Genomic DNA, 14,888 nt, shown 5'->3' on the forward strand with positions numbered 1-14,888 from the left:
CCCTCAGGGAAAAGGAGACTGTGGAGGACGTTGGATCGTTCCCTGAGCCGACTGTCAGAGTCATCTGGCAGAATGCCTCCTCACCAGGACTTACAAACAAGCACCAAGACCTAGCTTGGCTGGTGGTGAGAAGGACCCTCCCCGTCAGATTCTTCATGTACACCCGAAGGCTCAGCGCCGTTGCATGCTGCCCTCGGAGTGGCTGTGGGGTAAATGAGACGGTCACCCACCTCCTTGTGGAATGTGCCTTTGCAAAGACGTTCTGGAGAGAGATACAGTGGTATTTGTCAAGGTTTATTCCGAGCAGCTGTAACACAGGACTCTGTGCTCTACGGACTATTTCCAAGGACACACACCGAGACAAACATCAACTGCTGCTGGAAGATCATCAGCTCGGTGAAAGACGCTCTTTGGTCTGCCCAAAACTTTCTGATCTTCCAGTGCAAAGAATTGCCCTCGACCGAGTGTTGCAGACTGGCACATTCCAAGGTCCAGGACTACGCGCTGAGGGACACACTCAAGCTTGGGGCAGTTGCCGCCAAGGCGCAATGGGGAAAGACCACTGTGTAAGGTCTTACCAACAAATGTACACCGAGGGGTTGGTAACTGTAAAACCCCTCGGTCTGTGTCATTAACACTCCAATGTATAAAAGAAACATGACAATGTAAATATTTAAGAAAGAATTGTAACGCAAAGAGGGATATGTGTGTAATGTCATCCCAGCTGAATGAAAGAATGTCAAGGGAATGTGTAACTCTGATGGAAATGTAGTCAAGACAATTTGAAATGTTCTGTAATGTTTATTATAGATTTTATGAATAAATTATATTTTTTTGAAAAAAAAGTACTCTGTATTGTGGCCACGTAAGCCATGCACATGATGAGGGTGTATTAACCCCGCTTAGGGCATCCACCCACAGACCCGCCTCTATCTCACCTCCTAGCTCATCCTCCCACTTGCCCTTGAGCTCCTCCACTGGGGTTTCCCCTGCCTCCCAAAGCTCCTGGTAAATATCTGATACCTTCCCCTCTCCCACAACTCTATCCTGTAACCCCCGTGGAGGCAGCAGCAGCAGGAAGGCCGGAACCTGCTTCCTCAAGAAGACTCACACCTGCAAATACCTATACCTGTTCCCTACTGGCAATTCAAATTTATCCTCCAAGGTTTTCAAGCTGGGGAAGCTCCCATCTATAAATAGATCCCCCATCCTTCAAATTCCTGCCATCTCCAGAACCCACCATGCAGCCTACCCGGTACAAACCGGTGATTATAAATCGAGGTCCAAACAAATGCTCCCTCCACTTTCCTCTCTTATATCTCCTCCACTGCCCCCAGATTCTCAGAGCCGCTACCACCAGCAGACATGTGGAGTATCAGGCCGGCGAGAACTGAAGAGGTGCCATTATCAGTGCTCCCAGACTTGTGTCTTTGCATGATACCGCCCCCTCCCCCACTACCCACTTTCTAATCATGGCTTTATTAGCCACCCAGTAGTAATTGCAGTTCAGCAGCGTCAACCCACCCTGCCCCCGACTGCGCTCCAGCAACACTTTCTTCACTCGCGGGGTTTACCCGCCCACTCACAGCCCGAAATAACCTTATTCACCTGCTTGAAAAAGGCCCTTGGGGTGAAGATGGGGAGGCACTGTAAGACAAACAGAAATCTGGGGAAGATTGTAATTTTCACGGTCTGTACCCTGCCCGCCAGTGATAGCGGGAGCATGTCCCATCTCTTAAAGTCCTCTTTCATTTGTTCTACCAGCCGGGATAGGTTTAACTTGTGCAGTGCCTCCCATTCCTGGGCCACCTGGATTCCCAGATACCGAAAGCTCTTTCCTACCATTCTAAGCGGCAGCTCTCCCAGTCACTTCTCCTGTCCTCTTGCCTGGATCGCAAACATCTCGCTTTTCCCCATGATCAATTTATACCTCGAAAATTGCCAAATTCCCCCAGGATTCGCATTACTTCCCCCATCCCCTCCAACGGGTTTGAAATATACAGGGGCAGGTCATCTGCGTAAAGCGAGACCTGGTGCTCCACCCCCTCTGAACCAGCCCTTTCCAGTTCAGAGAGGCTCAACGCCATGGCCAATGGCTCTATGGCGAGAGCAAACAGTAACAGGGAGAGGGGGCACCCTTGCCTCGTGTCGGTGTAGTTCAAAATACCCCGGCCTCGACCCTGGGCACCATATTTAAAAGGTGCCTGGACATCTTCAATGTCAATGCTGTGGCCAATGGCCTGAAAAGCTAGGCCAAATACAGAATTGGACAATCTAAATTAAACAGCACACAACAGCTTAAGCAGCCAGGTCTAACGGGAATTCGGACAGGCCAAGTTTAAATACAGACACTGGTCAGAGGTGAGCAAGGGCAAGCCTGGACATCATGGAAGCTGAGGCCGGAGATGCTCCACCTTGACCAAATAAGGACACTATTTTGTGTGCTTCCCAATATCAGCCATAGCACCTCAGTTCCATATATGGAAAGGGCTACTGGCGTCTTCCATATATGGAACTCAACAATCCCATTGGGTACTGAGCAACCCCCTCCGTAACCCAAGGTTTCCAGACACTTTGTAAAAGGCTGTGAGAGAGGGGAGGAGGCATAAGAGACACCTAGAGGCCACCCCCAGTGAAGATTCAACCAGCTAGAGAAAACACGGCGACGACGGAATAACGTGTGTGAGATCAACATTCGCGAAGAAGACCCCGAGTTCAGAGGCAAGGTCAGCGGAATTGGCAGAGCTCAGCAAAGGGTCGTACCCGGCGGAGCAGCCTGGTCAAGATCAACAGCGTGGGTAGTATCAGAGTCTCCAATAGACGGCACAGTGCTGATAAGTTCAATAAAGGATTAAGAGTTGTTTTTATTGATAGAGTTTGGATATTAAGATTCTGCAATAATAAAATCAGATTGAACCGCGAATCACTTTTCTACTTGGTTCGTTTCATGAGTAAGAGCACCTGGGTTAATGAGTTTTAGTATAAACTGGTTGAGATGTCTAACGTTTCAGACAACAATACAAACTACAGAGATATCTGAAAGGCGCAGTGAAGGCTCAGTGCTGAGGTTTAGTGATTCCCCCTTGCTCGTCCACCTGGACTATGGCCAGGTCCGCAGGAATATACTTTTCCCGCCTGAAGGCAAGAGGAGGCTGAGCAGCTAAACCAACAAAGCATGGGAACAGCATTCAATGCTCAGTCTGAGCGGAAGAGGTCAGCAACAGAATGTCTCAAGAGGATGAACAACCTCTAACTCTGCCAGGATAAGTAGCTCCTCAGCTGGTTGCATAAACTACGAGACCAATATGTCAGGGTACATTGGCTTTAGTGGTAATGGCATAGTTATACCTCACAGCCCAACTGCACTGCATCACTCTTTGGTGGAATAACCACAGTGCCACCTTCATCCTTCAAAATACAGAGAACACTGTATGGAAGCAGGAGTGGGGGGAGGTGGTGGTGGAATGGGAATTAGATGCAGCGGGCACCAGCAACTTTTACAGCTCAGACAACAATGCAAACTAGAGGGATATCTGGGAGGTGTAGTGAAGGCTCAGCACAGGTGAGTGGGCTCAAGCGCTATGGAGGGAGCTAGCCCACAACCCTTCTCGTCAACTTGCAGCGCAGATATGCCCTGCCACACAATGGACCATCTTGCTCGTGGAAGTATGAGAATTGATCTAAATTGCAATGTTGAAATGGATGCAACATCCAACTCCACTCAAACCCAGCAGAGGAAAAGAGGAGATGCACACAACTGAATCCTCCACCAGTCCAGGAACAGCACCTTGGTAATTGCTGTAGCTTAGGAAGGGTCTCAAAATCTGATATTCACCACAGGGACATGGGTCCGCAATAGGAGGATGCAGGTCCTGCCAAGCTCAGTTTTCCAATCGTTGGGGAAAGAGGCATCTGCGAGGTCAGAATCCAATGACGAAACTCTGGAATCAGTCATCTAACTCATGGAGAGTCATCACGAGACTCAACAATATCAGGTAAAAGTGTAGATGGAGACAGCACCATCCATTCGGATATCCAAAAGCTGCAAAGCCCTCAAAGTAAGTCCTGACATTTGCATGCCACATTGGTCCAGAGATGTTGTGACAGCCTTATGCAATCAGGGTGCAAGGACAGTCATAGCAAGTAAAAACCAGTTAATTTAACTGCAGTGTCGGGTAAAGTTTTGGAAACCTTAATCAAGAACGAAATCAACCAGCATTTGGAAAGGATAGAGGCCAGCACGATTTGTAATCGAATTGAATTTTTTGATGAAGAGAAGGATGATGAAGGGACTGCAATGGATGTTGTCTGGATAGATTTCAAGAAACTGATTGACAAGGTAGCATATAAAAGGCTGCTGCATGGGGGACTTGTTTATAGAAGAAAGCTTCCCGAGTATAAGGGCGCTGGAGAAGTTTACACTGACGGGGGGAAATTAATTTCGATATCTGCAGGTGCGAGACTTTCTGCGGAGGCAGGTACCAACCTTCCCACTCCTGCCGCTAAGGGGGATTCAGGATAGGGCAGTTTCTAGAGGATGGATAGGAGAGGGGAGCGTCGCGGTCATATATAAAGCTTATGGGTTTGGAGGAGACGCAGACCGAGGAGCTGAAGCAAAAGCGGTAGGAGGAGCTGGGGGGGGGGGGGGGGGAGAAGGGGGAAAGAGTTAGGGGAGGGCCTTTGGGCAGACACATTGGGTAGGGTCAATGCGACTGCAATATGTGCCAGGCTCAGCCTGATCCAATTTAAGGTCGTTCACCGGGCTCACGAGTGGCCCGGATGAGCAGATTCTTTGGGGTGGAGGACAGGTGTGCGAAGTGTGCGCTGGGGGGGGGGGAACAGCAAACCATTTCCACATGTTCTGGGCATGCCCAAAACTGAGGGGATTTTGGCAGGGGTTTGCCAACACCATGTCCAAGGTATTAAATACAAGGGCGACAATGAGTCCAGAGGTGGCGATTTTCAGGGTGTCGCAGGATCCAGGAAGAGAAAGGTGATGTTCTGGCCTTTGTTTCCCTGGTAGCCTGGAGGCGGATATTACTACCATGGAGGGACTCGAAGCCCCCAAAATCGGAGACTTGGCTATCGGACATGGCTGGCTTCCTCTGCCTGTAGAAAATTAGGTTTGCCATGAGGGGGCCAGTTACTGTTCGCCCGGGAGGTGGCAACCATTCGTCGAGTTCTTCAGAGAATTAATCGTCAGAAGGGGTCGGGGGGGGGGGGGGGGGGGGGGGGAAGAGGGGGTTAGGCTAGTGTAGATTAGGGAGGCAAGTAATGGTGGGACCTGTGGGAGAGGGAAGTGGTATTTGCACTATGTTAATATTTTCCTTGTTATGTACATTGTTGATTTTGATGCTGTTACAATGCCAAAGAAATACCTCAATAAAATGTTTATTTTAAAAATATAAATAAATAAATGGCTGGTGCATGAAACCAAGGCTCATTAAATAGGAAGGCCACTGTGCAATTGGATCAAAATTGGCAGATGTAGATGGTTGTTTTTCCAGACTGAAGCATGGTTGTCAATTGTTTTCCCCAAGGGTCAGTGGAAGTTCTCTGCTATATATAATGACTTGGATCTTGGGATATGGAGTAAAAAAATACTTCAATCAGCAAATGTGTGGACGACAGCGTGCCAAAGAAACCATGGCTCAATTGTGAGATTGACTCCCTACTGAAGGACAGATCTGAGGCGTTCAAGTCAAGACGACTCTGACCTATACAAGTAATCCAGGTACGACCTCCACAAAAGCCTTCCGAGATGCCAAAAGAGATTATCACACCAAGCTAGTCACAGATAGACTCGCGGCGGTTGTGGCAACAACTAAATAACATAGCGGGCTACAAAGCGAAGCCGAGCAGTATCTCCGGCAGCAGCACACCCCTCCCCGATGAACTCCATGCATTCTATGCTTGGTTCGAGCAGATAACCAACAATTTGCTGTAGAGTGCCCCAGCAGCCCATAACTCACCCACACCCACCATCACAGCTTCTGAAATCAGATCGGCGTTCCTGAAAGTGAACACTCGGAAGGCGACAGACCCGAACGCGATCCCTGGTCGCGCACTCAGAGCCTGCATGGACAAGCTGTCAGAGGTGTTCGCGGACATCTTTCACCTGTCCCTACTCCACTCCGAGTCCCCACCTGCTTGAAGAACACCATCATACCGGTGCCAAAGAAGAACCAGGCAACGTGCCTCAATGACTACGGTCCAGTGGCCCCGACTTCAGTCATAATGAAGTGCTTCGAGAGGTTGATCATGAAGTGCATCACCTCCATACTGCCAGAACCCCTTGATCTACTGCAATTCGCATACCATCGCAACCGGTCCACAGCAGACGCCACTTCCTTGGCACTACACTCATCCCTTGTGCATCTCGACAACAAGGACTCCTACATCAGACTCCTATTTATTGACTACAGCTCCGCCTTCAATACCATAATCCCAGCCAAGTTCATATCAAAGCTTCAAAACCGAGGACTTGGCTCCCCCACTCTGCAACTGGATCCTCGATTTTCTGACCAACAGACCACAATCAGTAAGAATGAACAACACCACCACCTCCACAATAGTCCTCAATACCGGGGCCCCGCAAGGCTGCGTACTTAGCCTCCTACTCTACTCCATGTACACACACGACTGCGTGACAAAATTTGGTTCTAACTCCATCTACACGTTTGCTGATGATACGACCATAGTGGGCCGGATCTCGAATAACCAAGAGTCAGAATACAGGAGGGAGATAGAGAACCTAGTGGAGTGGTGCAACGACAACAATCTCTCCCTCAATGCCAACAAAACTAAAGATCTGGTCATCGAAGCAAAGTACTGTACACACCCGTCAGCATCAACGGGGCTGAGGTGGAGATGGTTAGCAGTTTCAAATTCCTAGGGGTGCACATCTCCAAAAATCTGTCCTGGTCCACCCATGCCGACGCTACCACCAAGAAAGCACAACAGCGCCTATACTTCCTCAGGAAACTAAGGAAATTCGGCATGTCCACATTAACCCTAACCAACTTTTACAGATGCACCATAGAAAGCATCCTATCTGGCTGCATCACAGCGTGGTATGTCAACTACTCGGCCCAGGACCACACAAAACTTCAGAGTCGGAACACTGCCCAATCCATCACATGAACCTGCCTCCCATCCATTGACTCCATATACACCTCCCCGCTGCCTGGGGAAAACGGGCAGCATAATCAAAGATCCCTCCCACCCGGCTTACTCACTCTTCCAACTTCTTCCATCAGGCAGGAGATACATAAGCCTGAGAACATGCACCAACAGACTCAAAAACAGCATCTTCCCCGCTGTTACCAGACTCCTAAATGGACTCTTGTGGACTGACCTCATTAAACCCTGTATGCTTCATCCGATGCCGGTGGTTACGTAGTTACATTGTATACCTTGTGTTGCCCTATTACGTATTTTCTGTTATTCCCTTTTCTTCCCATGTACTTAATGATCTGTTGAGCTGCTCACAGAAAAATACTTTTCACCGTACCTCGGTACACGTCACAATAAACAAATCCAATCCAATCTTCAAAATTTGTCGTTGACACCGATGGAAGAGTGGCAAACAGTGAGGGTGACACAAATTGACTGTAACAACTATATAAGCTCACAGAAACAGCAGAAAGTGGTAGAAGGGTTTTCAAAGAGACAAGTGTGAGGTGATGGATTTTGGCAAAATGTATGGGGAGAGGCATACCACATCAGACGTTGCGATGCTGTTCTACTTGATAAATTTCACAAAATGACAGACAAAGAAAAGCTCTTACCATTAGCTGATAGTGTACAGGTGAGGGAACAAGGATTTAAGATTTTGGGTAAGTGATGCGGCGGAATGGAAGGCAGAATCTTTTAAGAAACACAAGTGAGTGGTAATGGAACTTGTTGCACATTAGGGTGTTGCATGCGGAGCAATGATTTTAAACAGAAATTGGGTGGGCACTAAAAGAAAATTGAAGTAGGGCTACACGGACAGAGACAGACTAAATAGATCACGCTGGCATGGTCTCAATAGGCCAAATGATCGCATTCTGTTTTCACAAATAACAGAGAAAACTGGCCAATGTACCAGATAATGAATATGGCCAGTGCAAGGAAGTCTTATCTATTTCCACACATCATCACAAGCCACCCAACTATGCCAGTTTGTTCACCAAACGCAAATAACATTGCCTGTACAAATTACTATCACTTTGCTACAGAACATTTGGAATGCAAAAGGGCCGAGCTAAATCCATTAGCATGTTGTATGCTGATGCTTCAACTATTGTACCATAAAATGAAAGAGTTTTTACTTTGCACATGTCAAAGATAGAAAGGCTTTTGTTATGAAGGGAGTAGAAAAGGGTATTAATAACTGGCAAGGGCAGAAAGTCTATACACAAACTGAAAAGGTCAACCAGGAATCGTGTCACCAAAGGTATGATAGATATAGAGCTGTCCACTCTCACCTCCTGAAACTTGTGAAAAGAAAAGCAATGCAAAAATGAATAAAACATGCTAAATTACACAAGAGATGTAAGCAATAACATGAACACAATTTTATTGCATGTAGCTCTATGGAAAGCATTTGTGATAAATATAAACACTATACAGAACTCTAAGCCAGTCTCCCATTCACAGACATGGTGGATTAACATTAAACTGCTAAACAATATTTACAGTGGAAGACACAGCAAGATAAAGTGAGATATTTTTATCCTTCTGTCATGTGTGGTGCAGGAATAACAATATATAGAGTATCAACCGTCTGCTTTTCTGTACAGCCAAAAAAAACTATGTCCATTTGTCAAACTAATTTACAAAAGGAATACAATTGTTCCATCTTTGTTTTATTATACAGCAGCATACTATTGTCTGGAAGATGCAACTTTTACTTTGCATGTACGAGATGAGGGAAAATACCTGCACAAGATCCATAAGTAATTCTCCCTCTGCACCCCTCCACTAATTGTTCGTAATTATTTATTATTTTAAAATCAAATGCATTTATAGCCAGTTACAGTAATTTTGAACAATCACTTTTGAATAATGATCCTGGTGATTAATAAGAATTTAATTCATTCTACTCCACCACAGCCATTTGCTTTGAGGATTTCTGTAATTCTCAACATAATGGAAAATGCAGCGGGAAATGCACCTTTTTGTGCTGAAGGTGCTGACCAATTTACTGAGAAAAATTGAAAATTTAAAAAATGTTGATGAAACCTGCAAATTACTATCATTCCCATCTTTTCCTCCACATGGAAGCAGGTACCTACCCTCATTTGCTTTAATGTTGCTATCCACCACTAATATTCTTTGAGAAATTATTTTTCCGTACCTATCAAGTGATATGTAAATCCTTATCCGGAAATAGTCTTCCAGCACAATACTGAATAATTTAGTATCTTTAAGCTACAAGTAGACTGAGGAAAAAAGAATTGCATATTGTGTATGCCATACCTATTTAGCCAGAAATTGGCTTTCGAGGTTACTGTATGAAATCAGAACGCAGGTAGTCAGTGCTCAGTTTCGTACACTATTACACTCCAGGACCCAGGTGTTTGATTTATTAGCTAAACTGCATGATGATGCTGGTAGTCCTTTTTCAGCGCATGTCGACTAATTCATAACTATCAAAAATAACTCAAAAAACATTAGTACCAAAATGTACCAGTCAGATCTGCTACATTTTTCATTCAGTACCCACTGGTAACCAGTATATTATCTTGAGCTATACTAAATTTAGGAGACTAAACAGAATTCAAAACTCCTTAGTGAGAACTATAGTAGTCAGACAGTGAATGCATAGCATGGACCCCATAAACACCCCCCACCCCCCACCCCAACACTTTTAAAAAAACCAGTATAGATATCCTAACAGAATGATATTTCTATCTCTATTATTACAGATTCATGCAGTATCTGGTGTCTATAATTATCACTGAACCGCAAAATACTCATTGGGATGGGTCAGTATCTAGAATTTGTACCTCACTGTTACAATCCGCATAGTGCTGTCTTGTGGTACAAAGCCAGCATGTATATTCGTACCTTTACCACCACTTGTGCAATCTTCAGTTACTGGTATAAGCCACAGAGCAGCACTGTCCTGGTACAGGTCCAGGATCAGCTATTTGAACCATAATATACTGTAAAGTTTACCAGTAATGGGATGCCAGAGAAACTGAACTAATGTTATTTTGCAATACAACATACTGTTTTCCCTACTTCATAATTACCATAACCACCTTTATTATCTCTTCAACAGCATAGATCTGCCTCTACCATGCAGTCTCGACAATTGTACACATCATGTGCAGTAAGGAGTTTAAGTAAATAAAACTTGGGATACTGCTGACATTCACTGCAACGTTTCTGTTTTATCAGCTGCACTACTCAGTTAAATGTAGGTCACATTTTACTATACATATACAATATAAAATCCTTATTAATGCATAGCATTTTTATGACAACTTTATTGGTGGTTTATTATGGCTTTAATGGGAAGGCAAATGCTCATGATCATGTTTATATTTCTAGTTGTGATTGAGATGTATAACACTTTTGTTTCTTCAATAGCTGTGTTGTTTCCATCTGAGATTTTCAGCATATATTTTTTCTTTTCATTTCCTCTGTTGTGGACTTCAAACAATAGTGTGGACAGGCTGGCTGACAAGCCATGGAGATTGAAATGAAAATATCTAAGTTTCCTAATGGAGAAGTAATTGAAAGACCACTTTCAGACGACTCAACTGCCTCTTAATGCAAGAGGCATGAATGCAGCGATCATGAAATGATCAATATTAGAAAATAGATGCAATACATCAGAGGAAAATTCTTAAAACAAAATTTAAACTATCGGACGCAATGAAGACCCAAATTGGAGTATCAATTCCTAGAGCATTCCCTTTAAATTCTAAAGCTTGGTAGAACAACTTTTAATTTGAGTTATTGGAATCACTGCAAAAGGTGATAATGATAATAGTTAAATGTTTTTGGATAATTTGTTCCCACATGAAAACATATACAAAAGTGATTCCTGGAACTGGGGTTATGCATATGTTGCAGAATGGCTATGAACTTTGAACTAAACAATATACCAATACAAATAGGTCATGTCAGATTTGACTAGCTGTACAAACCGTATTGCATCCTAAAAAAGTATTTCCTACAACAGACATTTTAAATTAACATTTGGTTAGCGATGTTCTGAAATATAGCTCAATAGTGAACCCAATTTAGTTAATTTTGTCAGTAGATAAGAAGTTACAAATACCGTCAGTATCATGTAAATACTGTAAAGGGTAAATAAATCAAGATGGCCAATTTTCTGCATGTGGATAAATAGAAACTGGTTACTTAATCCTTTCATCCAATTATTAACGCTCAGCCAACACACTGTTAACAGATCAAGAGGCAAAAAACAGGGAATGTGCACAATGTATGTCAAACAAATGTGCAAGGGCCCACATACTCCAAAATTCAGTTTCACTCCCTCTAGAGGAACGTCTTGAGTTTTACTCTGATCCAATGGCAACCATAGACTTTCAGTGCAGCTGCGCAGGGAAGTAGTTGCGGGGGGGGGGGGGGGGGGGGGGGGGGGGGGTGGTGGCAAAGTGTTTTTAAAAAATGAGGAGCAAACCAGGCTCCTATAACTTTATGGCATGGTAAACCCCTCCTCCCCTTCTCTGTATGTCTTTTCCACATCCCCCTCTATGTCCTCCACTTCAAATCAGGCCAGCTTTCTTGAGAACCAAACAATAAATTCAAATTAAAACAGCCTAGTTTCAGCAAAGATTGATGTAAACATCTTGAACAGGACAAACACATACAAAAAACTGTTGTAAATACTCAGTAGGTCTGGCACCATCTAAGGAGAGAGAAACAGAGTTAATGTTTCAGGGGTCAGAAAAAATGTCTGATATGGTGGAAGATAGGAGAAATTTAACAGGAGTTGGGAGAGAAGGCCAAGTGGAACAGCAATGGAACAAAAATAAATAAAAGATGATTCCAGAGGAGTTGTGAATAGCAGAATATTGAGCAGTTGTTGCCTGAAAGAATCCCCCCCCCCTCCCAGAAAAAACAAGCTAGAGGCCGACAAATACAAAAAAGGAAACAAAATGGGAGACAGAGATTATGGTCTACAATTCAGATTGCAATCTCTGCCCTACTTTGTTGCCTTTTTTTTTTTGCACGGGTCAGTCTTTACCACTTTACCTATTGCCACTCTTTGCCACATCAACTATCATTTAATGTCTCCAGTCATCCACTCTATCACAAACCTTCCCTTTGTCTTTTTTCTGCTCTTCCCCCATTTGACTTACTTGAATGTTACTACATTTCTAACATTTCCCCATTCTAACGAAAGATCACAAACTGAAACGTTGACTTTGTTTTTCGCTCAACAGATGGTGCAAACCTGCTATTTCCCTACTTTTCTGTATTTATTTCAGATTTCCACCATCTGCAGTATTTTGTTCATAAATATAGTTCATTGTACTCTGGCACTTAAAGCTGCATTTTTCCTTTACTCAAAATACATACAATTAACCGCTTAAGCCTTCTCAGTTCTTAGTTTTATACATTTAAAAGCATTTCTTCAGATTAAATTGTCCAAGACAGCACCCAACATAAAAATAAATACACCTTAAATGGTTAGCTATTGTTCTTACAAAAAAAGGAAAATAAAATTTAAAAATGTAATCACACACACTAGTCAAACTAAGTATGAGAAGTGTACAGTGAACAAAGAAGGGATATGGAAAAGAAAATCACTATTGATGGATATTTGGCATCATTCACACTGCAGCTGTGCAGAAAGGATGCAGAGATATATCAATGATATTGCAAAGGCAGTGTGTCACAGATGTTAATTAACCCTGTAGAGGACAGCAACAAGGAATTATGTAACTGTTAATGATCACTTCTTTAAATTGTGCACCATGAGAGCTTCTGGGAGAATAACATTTTCATATTCATTAAAGGGTTGAGACAGTTGGGGCGGGGGGGGGTACTGAAAATGAATTTTAATTTGCATTTACTAATGCACATGTAGATCAAGAGCCAATAACAGCATAGCTTTAACGTGAAATTAAGCAGCTTTTAAAAAACAAAAATGTATCCTGTTGAAATGAAATTCAGAGGTAATAACTGGCAGCGGACATATCAAAAATCTGTTAAAGAAAGTTAAATGGATTTACAAATATTTCCATTGTGTGGGAGAAGCTATAGCTTGCTGATAAAAGTTTAAACTTTGGGTCAGCCTATGTTGTATTCAAACTAGGTTTAACAATTTGGCCTACTTGGCTGATGGCCAGACCAGACAAGAGTTGCAACATGATTGCTTTGAAACTTAGCACAAGTTAAAGCAGGGAAAGAAGCAATAAACTATGTACAGCTGGCCTAACTTGGGGATCTGCTCAACTACCCCATCTTGGTTTTTCAAAAGGTGTAATGCATGAACTTAAATAATAGTCTCGTAAACCTATCAGTCCTTTGTAAGGATAGTTTCCAAATCTGCTACCCAGCTAAAATACTTCAATTTGGATGCATAGAAAAACAGAATATATTTAAAGACACCATAGAACATTGGTGTTCCATGATTAATTACAACAATGTTTACAAACCACTTGTGAAATGTTTTTCATGCTCCATGATGGAGGGGTAGCAGTCACATCAGTTGATTACCTTATAGCACGAGTCAAAAAAAAACCCTAATAGTTTAAATTAGGAAACATTTTAAAGATGATTTTTAGCAGGTATTTCTTTGTGAACAGCTGTATTAAAAAAATGAACATTTAACTGTTACTTGTTAACATTCAAATGGATTCAAAAAACTTCAGTAGATAGGTTCACATTAGCTATGGCTCTTTTTTTTTCTTTTTTGCTCAGCTGAAACTTGCAGGAAGAATGTTTTTTTTGTTGAAGGAAGTACCAAAAAGGCAGCAATTTGTGTTTCTGTTGAGATTCAGGTGTTGGTTTTCCTATTTGCCGATGCAGGAAATAGGTCTGGTATATTCTTGCAATAAGGTGACTGCTTCTGACAGTACCAGTTCCATCCAGTGAGCTGTACAATTGCAAGGTTGGTACCTTGGGAAAAGGTGCATTCAACCCTTTCCTCTGGACACGGATTTAAATCACATCAATGCGTCTAGTCTGCAGAAAACAGAAAATCAAAGTGGTTAAAATCAGAATACTAAAAAAAGCAAAGAGGCAGCAAACCTCTGCCTTGTCCAGTTCAATAATCTAATTTAGTTTCGAGTATCAAATATATTCCAGGTATGTCACTGGCCGGTTACATGAAAATTGAGTAATCTGACAAACACATCTGCAACACAAACCTGGCCGAGTGACTGGTTATGAAGTGCTCCACTATGAGTGAAGGATAAATAGTGCAGTCTGATCATTAATCATTATTTTATACATTTGCAAAACATCACTTCCATATTAAAATATACAGAACAAAACTGTTCCAACTATTTTTGCACATTATGCAACTAACTTGCAGGAAGTGCATAAGATTGATCTAGGATAACTCTGTCCGTGCCTCTACAACTACATAACTTGTTATTTGGAACCAACAACCTACTATTCCCCAGCATTTTTGCACTTCTTTCCTAAAATGGGGTTCCTCTCCACACCCACAGCCCTATTTCTTTCTTATTGGACTCGGATTCTACAGGCATCTGAAACATTTTTCTCTCTCTTCTCAGAGCATTTATGCAGAAGCTTTGATAATATTTGCAGACTTGAGCATGGACGGCACCAAAATCAAGTGTGATTTCCCCTCATTTCAACATCCAAATGAACACGCATGTGGCAGGGATTACCAGATACATACTGACCAAGAGTGGAAAAGACACGTTTAATTTTTCACCCATTTT

General features: G+C 43.0%; 1 protein-coding gene across 1 annotated transcript in view; it reads right to left on the reverse strand.

Moving 5' to 3' along the window:
• Positions 1-13,016: 13,016 nt before the first annotated feature.
• The window catches only part of LOC119952400 (insulin receptor substrate 2-A-like), a 64,260-nt gene continuing 62,388 nt past the window's right edge, over positions 13,017-14,888 (reverse strand). Inside the window, exon 2 of the mRNA XM_038776120.1 lies at positions 13,017-14,160. Within this exon, the coding sequence (XP_038632048.1) occupies positions 14,156-14,160 (5 nt within the window). The 3' untranslated portion in view covers positions 13,017-14,155. The remainder of the gene's footprint in view (positions 14,161-14,888) is intronic.

Source organism: Scyliorhinus canicula, chromosome 17 (assembly GCF_902713615.1).
Source record: "Scyliorhinus canicula chromosome 17, sScyCan1.1, whole genome shotgun sequence".
Lineage (NCBI taxonomy): Eukaryota > Metazoa > Chordata > Chondrichthyes > Carcharhiniformes > Scyliorhinidae > Scyliorhinus > Scyliorhinus canicula.